At 43.2% G+C, this 14739-nt stretch overlaps 1 protein-coding gene across 1 annotated transcript; it reads right to left on the bottom strand.

Annotated features, from left to right (window-relative positions):
* Window positions 1-5654: 5654 nt before the first annotated feature.
* On the bottom strand, window positions 5655-12129 carry Zbtb34 (zinc finger and BTB domain containing 34). Its single transcript, XM_090330655.1, has one exon. The coding sequence runs from the start codon at window positions 12119-12121 to the stop codon at window positions 10607-10609; it is 1515 nt and encodes a 504-aa protein (XP_090186781.1). The 5' UTR covers window positions 12122-12129; the 3' UTR covers window positions 5655-10606.
* Window positions 12130-14739: the final 2610 nt, after the last annotated feature.

Below are 14739 nucleotides of genomic sequence, written 5' to 3'. Positions count from 1 at the left end.
ACCATGATGCCTGGCTCCAATAATCAACACTGGGACAAATAAATTGTACATTTGCAATTTCTTCCTCCCCCTCCTCCTCCTCCTCCTCCTCCTCCTCCTCCTCCTCCTCCTCCTCCTCCTCCTTCTTCTTTGCCAGTCCCGGGCTTTGCAATTCCTCCTCCTCCTCTTCCTCCTCCTCCTTCTCCTTCTTCTTCTTCTTCGCCAGTTCAAGCTTGGACTTTCTCAAGGCTAGAGCTCTATCACTTGAGCCACATCACCACGTTCAGCTTTTTCTATGTATGTGGTACCAAGGAATCAAATCTGGGTCTTCATGCATGCTAGGCAAGCACTCTACCACTAGGCCAAACTCAAGGCCCATAAATTAATTGAGTATCTCCTAGGTTGGATGTTTAAAATTAGTACAAAATTAAAAATTACAACACAACACTAACTTACCTTCCAGAAATGGTATATCAGAGCATGGTGTGAATGTCAAATTTCTTCACAGTTATGAATGCAAGATGGTATAGGAAAATCATCTCTCATCTCTGCTTTAATTGCTTTCCAGGGAGGTAAAATGTATTTGACTTGACTGCATTCATTAGGCTTGAATCTTTTCTTTCTTTCTTTCTTTCTTTCTTTCTTTCTTTCTTTCTTTCTTTCTGTCTTTCTTTCTTTCTTTCTTTTTTTAGTGGAGGGTCATGGGGCTCGAACTCTGGGCCTGAGCACTGTCCTTGAGCTCTTCAGCTCACTGCTATCACCCTACTCTTGAACCACAGCCCCACTTCCCATTTTCTAGTAATTAATTGGAGATAAGAGTCTCAAGGCTTTGTAGTGTTGGGGCAGGCTTTGAACCATGATCCTCAGATCTCAGCTTCCTACTCAGAAAGCTGAGCTAGGTGTGAGCCACCACGCCCAGCTAGGTGGCTTTACATTCCTTTCCCCTTCTCAAACTTTTCTTTTTCTCATTAACTTTATTTTGCTAAGGTGTTGAACTCAGGGCCTGAGCACTGTCCTTGGGCTTTCTTAAGGGTAGAACTCTACCACCTGAGCCACAGCACCATTTCCGGCTTTTTCCTATGTACGTGGTAACTGAGTCTTCGTGCATGCTAGGCAAGCACTCTACCATTAGGCCAAACTTCCGGCCCTGCCTGTGTCTTTATAAAAGTGTGGACTCAAAAACCAAGATGGTTGGTGGAAATTAGGGCTTCTCATCAGGGTGGAAATCAGCAGTCTTACCAGACATGTAGCTGGTTCCCTTGATCACAGTCAGAATTGGAGCATTTCAACACAGCCTGGGGGCAGGAGGCCCATTCAGGGGACTGGGAGGCAACACAGAGCAGAGAAAGAAGGAAGTGGTAATTCAGTTGCTGAAACCTAGGCATTCCCATTTCACCACCAGCCTAGTCAGGGCACAGCAGTCAAGAAGGATAAGAGAGGCCAGAGCAGAGAGGCATAGTTAGGATTAAAGGACAGAGGAAATGGATGGAACTACTTCCCCTGGATGAGCCACAGGCTCCAGTGCCTTCCCTATGCAAAGACACACAGACAGGACAAAATCCCTCTTCCCACCTCGAGTATTACCACTGACTCAGCTCCCTGGTGAAGTCAAGGTACCTCAAAGAGGAAGGAGTCAGCCACCAAAGGGGACAGTACTCCTGAAGGGATTTGGTAAGGCCTCAGGAAAATTCAGACGCCAGGGTTCAGGCTCAGATCTCCCAAAGTCAAGGTGATAGCTGATATTTAGACAAGTGAGGGAAGAAAATGAAGGGCTGAAGAAATCATTTAACAACCCCGAAGCAAGCTCCAGGCACCCAGATGTGTAATGAACAGATTGTCTGGCAGTAACCGACTAGTTAAAATAAGTCACACAACCTTATCCCAACAAGAAGGGCCAAGATTGTGAACTCCGACAATGACAGATGCTGGCGGGGTTGTGGAGAAAAAGGAACCCTACTGCACTGCTGGTGGGATTGTAAACTAGTTCAGCCACTCTGGAAAGCAGTGTGGAGGTTCCTTAAAGAACTGAAAATAGACCTTCCCTACGATCCCGCCATACCACTTCTGGGTATCTATCCTGAACATCATAACCCAAGATATGATAAGGACACCTGCTCAGCTATGTTCATCTCTGCACTATTCACAATAGCCAGGCGATGGAAACAATCCAGATGCCCTAATGCAGATGAATGGATACAGAAAATGTGGTATATATACACAATGGAATTCTACATAGCCAACAGACAAGATAAAATAATGGTATTTGCAGGGAATTGGATGAATCTAGAGCAATTCATGTTGAGTGAGACAAGTCAAGACCAAAGGAACAAAAGGTGCATGGTATCCTTAATATGTGACTATTAGATCCAAACAGTACAAGAGTGAGGACTCAATATCTGCATACCCATGCTATGGACATGGTATTGGAGATAAACACAACTACATAGACATAAAAACCTACGACTCTATAGACATAATTTGTATTACATAGATTAATATGTATCTATGATATACAAACCCTCAGCCTAATTTTGATTATGTTCTAAAAACCAAGTGCCAGTGATTGTATATAGAGATTCCCGTCTTGAATACTTGTTTGTTAAACATGTCATTTGAAATATGATGTAAAAATCAATGTTAATAAATTCATAAAAAAATAAGTCACACAAAAGTAATTTGCTTGTGGAAGGTGTGTTCCTCCAAGCTATGTTCTATCTCCTCAGTTCCAACAAGATTCTGTAAGTAACAAGCCCCATAGTCCTACTGGTTAAAATTCTGGAACAGAGGGACACGGATAGGTACAAAGATGGATGTCTCCATGGCCTAGTCTCTTGAGAAAAGACAAAATGGCCCACGGTCATGTGTAGCACACAGCAATCGAGAGATGGGACATCACAGACTCAACAATGCACGTGACCTTCAGGAGAACAGAACCAAGGGAGGCAGATGTGGGACTCGGGACAAGGAAAGGCTTTGTGTCACTGAAAGTTGTCAGACTTGCAGAGTGCCTTAGGACATGGAAATAATTCCATAAGCAGAATCTGGTGGAGGTAAATGTGGACCACTGTAGGAGTCCCGGCACAGGCATAGCTTATTGTGAGATTCCTTCCTGAATGAGTGATCTTTCCCATTTCTGGCACCCTGGGAAAGAAGATAGATTTAGAAACGACTTAACACCTTAGTTGTCCCTTTAAATGAATGTGTGTATATACAGGCATGTGCACACACACACAGCACCTGAAGGTGGTCAGAGAAAACCTGCGGGGTCCATTCTAGCAGAGACTCAGAGGCTTGGTTCATGCAGTCACAATAAGCCAAGGGGAGCCCACCAGGAGTAAGTTATGGGTTATGACAAAAAGGAGAGTTCTTGGCCAGATAAGCACATTAAGGCTGAGCCTCCAAGTGTGTGGGGGGGGGAGGGGGACCCCCTCCTGCTTCACCATTAACTGTCTTCCCAGCAGTTTGTCTGCTGCCCTGGTATAGCAGGAGTGAGCAGGGCATCCAACAGCAACACCTCTGGCTTTTCCAGATCCCACAAAGGCTCAAATTCCCTAATGGCAGATGCAGAACAAAATGAGCTCTCCTTCTGCCCTGGTCTGTTTCAGGGACAAGGTTCTGAGAACTTACCCTCTTGGAATACTGAAAAGACAGGATGTGGCACACTGTTGTGGGTTTATCTCCATTCCAAAACATGTGTGTATTATAAGGCATGGGTGTCTCACACTGTAATCATAGCTACTCAGAAGGCTGAGATCTGAGGATCGAGGTTCAAGGTCAGCCTGGGCAGAAAAGTCACTGACACACTCTCCAATTAACTGCTCAAAAACCAGAAGTGGTGCTGTTGTTCAAGTGATTGAGTGCTAGCCTTGAGCACAAAGAGGCTAAGGGGAAGTGTCTAGGCCTAGTTCAAGCCCCACAACCACAAAAAATTAAATTGTATATGGCTGGGTACAACCATATGTGTGGCTGGGTGCCAGTGGCTCACACATGTAATCCTAACCACTCAGGAGGCTTAAATCTGAGGATCGCAGTTCAAAGCCAGCCTGGGCAGAAAAGACCCCATGGGACTCTAATTTCCAATTAACTACTCAAAAGGTAGAAGTAGCACTGCAGGTCCTGAGTTCAAGCCCCATGATGCATCAAAAAAAATTTTTTTAAAGTGTGGCATTTGTGTTCTTCCACTTTGGAACAAAAGTACACTATCTTGATTAATGAGAGCTCCAAGAACAAGCTTTATGGTATGTTTGCCAAATCCGTGTGTCTTCTAATTTAATTTCCTTTGTGGTGGACTGTCATTTTTGAGTACTGATATTTTGGACCCTATTTGTTGACAAAAGGTGAGCTAGCTGGCTGCTTTGAAAACTCCAAAGCAAGCATCATGAGCGATAATCAAATATGAACTTCTTTGAGGAACTTTCAATAGTGACATAGAGGATGATGGCCAATGGGCAATTAGGGACTGGTGGTGTCCTCTGACACTAGAAAGGGCATAATAAACTTCCTCAAAGCCAAATAGACTTAGCCAACAACCCTATGAATTATAATCAGAATGGATCCAAAGTGAAGACCAGTCTGACTATAGGACAAATCAAAGACCATGGCCTTTGCTGGCAATGCAGCTCCATATGATCTGACATCTGCTTGGACCTGGGGTGTCTTGCCTGCTGCTCCCAGATGGTACAGACATGAAACAGCCTCCTGGGGTGGTCCTCTAGAGGTCTGCCTGTTTCCTAATGTTGGGCTACTTTCCCAGCCTGAAGGAATGAACAAACCTATCAGAAGCCATGGTTCCCTGATTTGTACATGATGCTGAGGCACAGGAAAGCTAGAAGCCTGACTTCCCTCCAGTCAGGACTGTCCATGCCCTTTCTCCAACCTCTTTAGTTTCTTCCTCAGGCATTGCTGGGCCCAGCTTGCAAAGAAAGTAGATTCCCACATTGCACATTAGCTCACTGTCACCAGACCATAAAGGAGTCTTGGAGAGAAGGAATAGGACTTGGCCATAACTTACCAGCAAGGAATATGTCAGCAAGACAGCCCAATGGGAGCTCACCTCACAATCTTACTGTCCTGTTTCACTGGTTCTACAAACACAAGCTAAGCACCCCCTGTGCTGCCGGAATCTATACTAAGGACACTAGGGTAAGGGTGTAGGATCCCTGCAGCAAGGAGCTCACAGGCTCTCAAGGGCAGCATCAACTGAATAATCCCACTGATGACCCAACCACAAATGAAGTAAGTGCTCCAATGATCAAGACCACCACATTACTCAAAAAAATTCTTTAAAAAGGGGCCTGACCTAGAAGGGCTGCTGAAAGAAAAGAAGGGCTCCCAAGCTGGACTGGAGGAGGGGAAGGAACTGGCTAAGAGGGACATGGTGATGCAGGCAGAACAAACAGTCCGGAAGGACTGGGCAAGGTGCACCACAGACGGGAGACAAGTCTGGGGGCCGACTGGAGCCTGGCAATCCAATACTGGCTGCACAAGAGAAAGATCAGAAGTCCATCTGCTTCCTTCTCTTCTCAGCACAATCATGGCATTACAAGAGTTTCTTAAGAAACTCCAGACTTTCAAAAACAGTAATGGTTACAGAAACTATGACACAGCAAATGTTTGTGAGAGCCGGGGAAACACACAGAGGCCACGAGGGGCAAGTACAGAGGCGACCACAGCAATGTTGCTCTAGCAGCATTTTTATTTACAAACAGCAATTTCCATTGACTTTATACCATAAAAAAGCCATTTACAAGCAAGAAACAAGAATTCAGAACAAAATAAAGCAGCACTGAAATATTCATGTCACAAATCTAAAACAAAATGAATACGAGAGTAAAATATCATTTGAATAAATAGTCTTAACTCCATGCTATAAAATAATCCTTAATGGCAAGTTACTAGTTGATACAGCATCCGCTTAGCTAGCTTCATTTACTTCACATGGCAATGAAGTGTGGAATTGTGAGGTTACCAGTTTATATTGCAAGATAATGACACTGTTAAGTCATTCAAATTGCTCAACCATTTATAACGGAAAACAATGTTAGCCCTACTAATAAAGTGGTGAGAGAGATGGTTTTCACATTAGGAAAATGGTTATTTTCAAACAAAGCAAGCCTACCTCTTACTCTAGTCAGGGCAGCAACCAGAGGCTTGGGTCTCAAGTCCAAAGGTTGAATTCACAGCATACTTGTCACTGAGGGGCAGCAAGAGGTCTGTTTACTGAATCTGCCACTTGGAGCACCAAGGCCGCAAGGCCGACTCCGGGACTTGATGAAGAACTAGAATAGCCCTGTCTGTGCCAGATCCAGGGAGGGAACCAGAGAATGCTGGTTCTCTTCTGGACTGAGAAGTCAAGCACTGAGCAGAAACAGTGAGACCACTCTGGCACTTATGAAAGAAGACGCATGTGATGTGTGACAACCGTTACAATTTTGGAACAATGTGAATGACTTTCCTGAACTTTTCAGTTCAGTTGCACTGAGTAATATGAAATCTATGACTTATGAACTAGTTTCATATAAAGAATTTACATAATTCCCAATACTTTCATATATAAAATTTAATAAATAACCCTGACCAGTCTAGAAGCACCATTCAAGGGGCTTGTGCCCTTGGAAAATAGTTTAGGTGTTGCATATTTGAGTCCCTTTCAGTGGAGGCTTCACAGGAAACCATTATAGATTTAAACTGTAATGACAATGACAACAACAACAAAAATGTCACAGTAACAAATAGAAAAAAAGTTAAAATAAAACACATTGATCTCTAAAGTAAAGCTCATTCACATGGATGAATCCCCCAGCCCTTGTTTTGTGTTCCTGCAAATTCCAGAACATTAATATAAAAGTAAAACTATCACACACAAAAATATGCAGGCCTTATGATCTGGGCTAAAGGAAAAAGAATTGGCTGTAACCACTACCATTAGAAGAAACATATATTTCATGCTCTTGAAAATTTAAAAATTAACAATTTAGTTCTACAGTATATTCTGCTTAACAGTGAGTTGACAGTATCCTTTCTGTGGTGTAAAAAGAGGAAAGAAAATAAAACAGCACACAGAAAAATATTAAAATAAAATAAAAAATAAATGCCAAGGCATAGCCAATTGGTTGGGAGGCTTTCTCACTAACCAAAAAATTAACTTGTCTTCATAAACTGTATTTACAAATATACTTTTAAATGTATTTACAGCGTTAGTAGAAATTAGAGGGTAGAGAACTGATTAGAATGAAAACTGTTTAAAACCACAAACATTAGCAAAAGTATAAAAGTTTGTCTTCACAGTTTGTAATAACAGGTTAGACACTGATAGAAAAGGACGCTGTCACTGTCTTCACATTGTCAAATATGGAAAAGGTAGTTCAGAGACTCAATTATGAACAAGCCTAGAGGAATTCAGGATATATTTTACTGTAAAAGATTTCTTCACATATCACTTTCTCTTAGTTGATTTCTGCATCTGTTATAAATGAAACACCTAACCTAAAACTGTACAGAAATAGGGACTTTGCTTTCCAGAAGGAGTTGCTCTAAGGAGCTAGTTACACAGCGTCCTTCGTCTGTGGAGACGTGGAGTGAACTTCAGGGAGAGAATGGTTCTGTTCTGTGTTCATGTTAACCTCCTGGCACATCCTCCTGCGGCAAGGCACAATCAACTGCTGCTGCCCATCAGGGTAGAAAAACCCCACAGCCCCGCCCACTGGAGGCAGACCATGGAGTGCTCAGCTCAGTGGCTCCACAGCACTGTGCTGGCCTGTGCACCTCCCTTGAAGCCCTGCAAACTTTACAGTACTGTGTTATGGCTTGAGAATTCATTCTAACACTGCTAGCAGTGGAGAGAGAGGGTAAAGTGTTAGCAACATGAATGGGAGCAAGTGGAACTTGCAAAATGCGATATCATGATTATTAGAGAGAAACTCAATCAATTTTCTGCCCCTTAACAGTCCCATTACAATGTTTGAACCTGAACTGTACAATCAAAGCAATGTATATTTTTGTCAAAGACAATTTTGGATAAGTCACTCTTTGGTAAACTCAAACCAGCTAAACACATTTACAAACACAATTCCACGTAAATAAGGTTCAGACAGACGGACACAGAGACAAGATCCAGGACATGGAGGTACTGCCTCAAGAGCGCTCTCCACTCCCTACCCGTCTCACATCCTGTGGAAAGCTCTGGAGATCTCACAGAAGGCCCGAGCCTGAGTGAAAAGGAGGTTCCTTCCCTGAGCTTGACCTCTCCTGTCCTTGGATTTTGGGTCTTTCTTGTCACGAACTTAAATTTGTATCACAACAATTTTTTTTTTTGCATTTAACTCTTAAAAAGAAAAATCACAATCAAACTTATTCACATAAGGAAAATAAAATCACAAACATTGACCTGAAACCCCAGAACACATTTAAGTGGGTAAACACTTGGGGTCCAGCCTCCCCTTGAGGCATGCAGTTTTATCAGAAGTTGAGCAAGTGCTTCAGGGAGAGAACAAACCCCGACTTAGGCAGTTTGACGAGGAGAAAGGCATACTATATACCCGATTAGCAAGAGCTGCTCCCCAGAGCAGCAAGGTTAGAGTGATCCATGTGAGTTAACACTGAGGTGCAGCCCAGCAGTTCACACGTGAACAAATCCTGTGTGCTAAAGAGGTGTTACTGCTCAGCCACCACTGGAAGAGGGCGGTGGGGGCTGCCACACAGGAAGGGCTTGAATGACTTCTCAAAAACAAAAAATTAAATCCATAACAAAAGACCCCCCCCCAACCCATCATTCTTGGTATTTTCAAGAGCCAGAAAAGCATGGGAAACCAAGCAAACACTGACTTTGCATTCTTTTAACTCCTAGCCTGCGAGGTTGGCCTGTCTGGTTTTCTCTGAGGTGGCTGTGGAGATGTGCTGGTTGTGGGTCTCAGAGACCAGGTTCTCAGGCAGAGAGACTAACAGTGCTGACATTCCTTGGGCTGCCTGCAGCAAGACTCACCACCAACCTATTCCCAACAGTTCTCTCTGCCAGTCTACAGTACCAAAATGATCTTATAAAGCCTGTTGGTACAACAGCAAACTGAAGATAAAGTACTAATACAATATTGTTCAAACAGAACTACCAAGGTTTGTCTTTGTATAGCAAACTTTGCCAGCACATGCTTTTGAGGTCTCTTTTCAAGTTATGAACTTGGGAGGAAAATAACTATAATTTGCTATTACCATTAATCTTCACATTTTCTATAACTATACTGACCTAAAAGACACTGAACATAAAAATAGCACCACGTGACCAGAAATACGGTGACACATACAGATTTGGTGACATACAGAGTATCTTAAAGGGCTTTGAACTGTTGGTTTCTTTCAGCAGGAAACACTGAGAGAGTGGGGAGCCAGAGGCTCGCATTAGCACACACAATACTAAGATAGATATATTGCTTGCAATTCCCATAGAGTATAGCTTTACAAAAAGTACAAATTCCAAGTTTTGCAGTTTCCCTGGGAACTGCACATAGAAAAAGTTGCTGTGCACCTGAACTGGCTGTCTGAAAAGAGAAAGAAAAAAAACAAAAATAAAACAGGAAAAACAAACAACACTGTTTGAAGAATTCTGTAGACAGAACTATGAATGCTTTTCCTTTAGTGCGAGTGATAACTCATGGTAGAGTGATTCGATTCAGTTACCTGGAATGTATGTTTCTACAGTACGGAATGAAGGTAGATTTGTAGGCCAGTAAAAACCTTGAAAACCATTGCTCCTTTGGGGTTGGCTAATAGAACACTATACTATGTAAAAAGGTCAGCACCACAGATCATCCAGCTTACCTGCTGGATAACAAACAAAAATTCCAAACGGTTTCAAACTAGAGTTGAAGAAATTTTATGGCATTTGGTTTATGTATTTGCTATGAAGCAGAGCTATGAACACTGTGATTTGCTTTGTCTGCTTCTGGACACAATGATTGATAGTTATGAAAACCTAGTGACATTCTTCTGTAGGGGAAAGGAAGGGGCAAAACTAACATATTAGGTAGGGACGAGACAGAGTTAAAACCTCTGTTCACATTGTATTAAATTATATATTTCTCTTACATTCACCTCAACCAGAATAAACTCAAATTTCAGAATGCATATATAACTATATATATAATAATCACTTTATTATATATATGTATATATATATATGTATATATATATAGTCTAACTACCCCCGAAAAGTAAATTTAACTTAGAAAAGGTTACCCATTTGTATCAGCTGGATAGCATCCTAGTCTCCCTGTGGAAATAAATGCACTGGTGCTAGTGCCCACAGTAAGAGAGGATGCCTCTTGGCAGAGAACATAGGGTCAACCAGTTGGCATAGCTAAATCACTGGCAGGTTTGGGATTAAGAGTTCAGCCAAAGAAAAATACTGTCAGCCTGTGTTTTCCCTGGATACGTTGCCCTTCATGCTTTGAGCTCCTTGGGGGAGACAGAACAGGAGAAAGGATAAACACAATGAAGTGTTCCATCCAGAAACTTTAGAAGAACTGCCAAGAGACCAAGAGCTTTCCAGATGGTTGGGAAAACAAAAGATTACACAAAGCAAATCACAAATATGCATTGATTAATGTGCTTTGTTTGGGTGCACTTCTTTACCATGCTAATCAGGAGCATCAGACACTGTATGAATTTCCATGCGAGAATCTAGGGCCATCTCTGAGGCTGATGCATCATTTTCTAGTTTCTGTTCCACATACACATCTGTTCTCTCAGGGGACTCAATGCGACTCCTGACCTCTGCGACGCCTGGGTGGTTTTTCCGCAGGTGCTGGTTGAGGGTACCTTGGAATGGAAAGCACTTCCCACAGATCTCACAGCGGAATGGTTTGTCATCAGTGTGGCCCCGGATGTGGTACTCTAATTGGTCCTTGCGTGTGTACTTCTTCCCACAGAACTTGCACACAAAGGGGGTGATTCCCATATGGAGTCGCATGTGCCTATCAAGGCTTCCTTTCTGGTTGAACGACTTCCCACAGTAAATGCAGATCAACCTCTCATTGTATGGGTACCAGTGACCCCTGGCACTCCTCTCCCGGGGACTGCTCTCATAGCCTGGGTTGTTCATCATGGCTTCGCTGTCAGACCCCTGCATCACACCCTGGAGGTCACTGTGCAGGTGGACGGACAAAGCTCTTTTTTGGCGGGCGCGTCCTCCTCGGAAAAAGCTCAGCATGGACCTTGATGGGCTAGAATTACTCAAACTTCCAAAAGTGTCTGATGCACTGGATGGCTGTGAGGCTGCCTGGGAGTAGGCATAGGCATGCTGGAGCACAGAGCCATACGAGCCCACGTTCACTGCCACAACTTGCTCCCCATCAACCATCTCTGTGTGGTACCCGTCGTCGCCCACGGAGGAGCTGTCAGAACAGCTGGGCCGGTCAGACTTTTCCATCTTCACTTTCACCTCAGCGATCTGGCTCTCTCTCACCAAAAGGTCTCCTTGGTCATGGTCCCCCTCAATCTGAATCTCATACTCAGACACGCTCCCACTGCTCCCCCGGTCTGAGTGCCCCTCCTCCTGTAAGCGGCTACGCAAAGCTTTGCTGGGGGTTGTCTCCATCCGGAGCTCACTGCTGGTGGTGGGCTGCCGTACCTGAGAGCAGTATGGAGGGGAGATCTCAACTGGGTTGGTGAAGAAGCTGCCATCTTTCACTCCGTTACGGCTCTCGGGATTCTCCTCAGCACCAATAGTGACGGAGTCGACATCTCCAACACTGATTTTTGAATGGATGCTCTCTAGGATCTGTGTGCACTTGTCAATGACACATTGCATCTGAAGAAAGCTGGCTGCAGTCAGAAAACTGACAACATCCTTCAACTGCAAGGACATTCTTCCAGTGTAACAAAAGGAAAGCAACTGCTCAAACACGTTGGGATTTTTAATCACTGATATTGACAAGCCACTCATAGTACTTAGTGCCGAATGGTCTCGAAAGTATGGGGAGCTGGCTGCAAGAACTGCTTTGTGGGCTCGAAACGGCTGACCCTGAATGTGGACAATGATGTCACATAGTTTCCCTTGCAGGCGGAGTTCGTTTAGCTGGCTCAGAACGGTGCTGCTGTATTCGGGCACATCAAACTGAATAAAACTGCTGCTGTCCATTTCTACTGACATGAAGCGTAATCTGTGGAAAGAAAGAGATTTTATAATTTGCCTCAGAACAAGTGGCATAAACGCAAGCTGACCAAGTCAAGACAACCCCACAGCTACTATACTTCCTACACTGCCTGAACACGCTTTCTCTCGCTTTTCCCCCAGTCTTTCATCTTTCACTTAATCATCTAAAGCAAAAGAACAGATCAATCAGCCCAATGTCATTGCTATACATTCATCTTGAGCAAAACTAAAACACTACATAGCAAGGCTATTTCAGCTCATTTAAGGAAAAATACTTCCTGGAGCCACCTACTTTAAAAATTGAAACTTCTCTGCAAGAAGAAAATCCAAACAAACATTTATTTAAAGAAAGTCTTGCCGGGGCCAGGAGTTTGGCCTAGTGGTAGAGTGCTTGCCTAGCATGCACGAAGACCCGGGTTTGATTCCTCGGTACCACATACGTAGCAAAAAGCCAGAAATGGTGCTGTGGCTCAAGTGGTAGAGCCCTAGCCTTGAGAAAATCCAGGGACAGTGCTCAGGCCCTGAGCTCAATCCCAGGACTGGCAAAAAAAAAAAAAAAAAAAAAAAATGTCTTGCTTTACTTGTGTATTTTCACTTGGTATTTTTCAAGAATAAAACATATGCACTTATCAGCATGCTCACCCCTCCCTGTATTTGTCTTATTGACTTCTTCCCCTTTAGCATTATATGACAGAGCAATGCTGACCTTCCATCCAGTGAGAAGCTATTCTAGGCAATAGGAGTAAAAAGAGCCATGGACACATCAATGAGCAGTACCCTCCATCAGTGCTCTCAGCCTGTACATCTGGGACAGCTCTGCTCCCTCCTGTCTGTTCTCTGCAGTACAGATCACTTAAAACACTAAACACTAGATCTAACAATTGTATATATTAGCTTTTTTCTTCTGGGCTAGTCCTGGGGTTTTAACTCAAGGCCTGGGCTTTCTCAAGGTTAGTGATCTACCACTTGAACCACAGCACCATTTCCAGCTTTTTCTGTGTATGTGGTACCAAGGAATCAAACCCAGGGCTTCATGTATGCTAGCACACACTCTACCTCTAGGCCATGCTCTCAGCCCTATATTTTAGCTTTAAAATTTAACCAACTTGGGGCTGGGAGTTTGGCCTAGTAGTAGAGTGCTTGCCTAGCATGCATGAAGACCCGGGTTCAATTCCTCAGTACCACATACATAGAAAAAAAGCCGGAAGTGGTGCTGAGGCTCAAGTGGTAGAGCTCTAGCCTTGAGAAAGTCCAAGGACAGTGCTCAGGCCCTGAGCTCAGGTCCAGGACTGGCAAAAAAAAAAAAAAAAATATCTAACCAACTTAAAAGTATAATATCAAAGAAAAATAAAAGTGGATTAAAGTACTTAGAAAATGAGAAAGCAGGAGTCAAGCTGATGTGCCTTCAACTTGCATAAGAACGTACATCTTCGGAGGAAAGTGAAAAAAGGGGTAATATTCTCCAAAAAGAACTGTACTCATGTGGGCTGGGAATTTGGCTTAGTGGTAGAGTACCTGCCTTGAGTAAAAGAAACTCAAGGACTGTGCCCTGGCTTGAGTTCAAGCCCCAGAACTGGGGGGGGGGAGGGGGGAACTACTTATGCTGGGTGCTGGTGGCTCACACCTGTAATTCTAGCCACTCAGGAGGCTGAGATCTGAGGATCACAGTTCAAAGCCAGACCAGGCAGGGAAATCTGTGAGACTCTTATTTCCAATTAACCATCAGAAAACTGGAAGTGGTGCTATGGCTCAAAGTGGGAGAGTGCTAGCCCTTGAGCAAAAGAACTCAGGGACAGCACTCAGGCCCCAAGTTCAAGTCCTATGGCCGCCCCCCCCCCCAAAAGGAGAATTGTACTCATTACCCAACTTACAGAACTATAGCCTCTGTATACAACAACAAAATAATGCTTTTTAAAACCTACCTCCAAAAAAACAGATGGACAGATAAAGCAAACATGGCAGCCTCTGGAGACTGCTGCTATTTGGATATCTACTCTAAAGTTCTTTTGCTTAAGGCTAGTGTTTAACCACTTGAGCTACACCCTTACTGTCTGCTTTTTTTGCTAGTTAATTGGAGATAAAATTGTCACTTTGCTGCCTGGGCTGACTTTGGACATAATCCTCAGATCTTAGCCTTACAAGCATGAGCCACTGGTACCTGGCTTTTCAACTTTTCAATTCATCAACAAAGAAGTGCAATATGGGAAGTTAGTGACCTAATTTTCTATCTTCAATACTAAAGGTAAGCGAAACAACTCAATTCACTTTATTAGAAAAGGGAAAAAATACGCTCAGAGAATATTACAGAAAAATAACATTAAGTCACAGAAAAATCAGAAATTTTAAGACAAGTCTTTCAGAAAAGGATCAGTCAGATGGTGTGACTAGATGGTAACGGAATTCTCTATTAATCACATCTGAGTTAAAACATTTTAGTTAAAGAGGAATTTTGTGCCTTTATTTATCCTAGACTTTTAAATCAATTTGAAATTTGTATGGAATGGACATATTTTTAGGATAACACATTGGCAGAGCTGAATAAGAAACAGAAGTGCCAAGGCACAAATGATCTTCAGGCCGTTCATACTGTTCTAGATGCATGGAGAAACATTTAA

The sequence above is a fragment of the Megascapheus bottae genome, chromosome 3 (genome assembly GCF_031878675.1).
Source record: "Megascapheus bottae isolate mThoBot1 chromosome 3, mThoBot2.hap1, whole genome shotgun sequence".
Classification (NCBI taxonomy): Eukaryota; Metazoa; Chordata; class Mammalia; order Rodentia; family Geomyidae; genus Megascapheus; species Megascapheus bottae.
The sequence above is the reverse complement of the archived record's forward strand: the minus strand, read 5'-3'. Positions and strand labels throughout refer to the sequence as shown.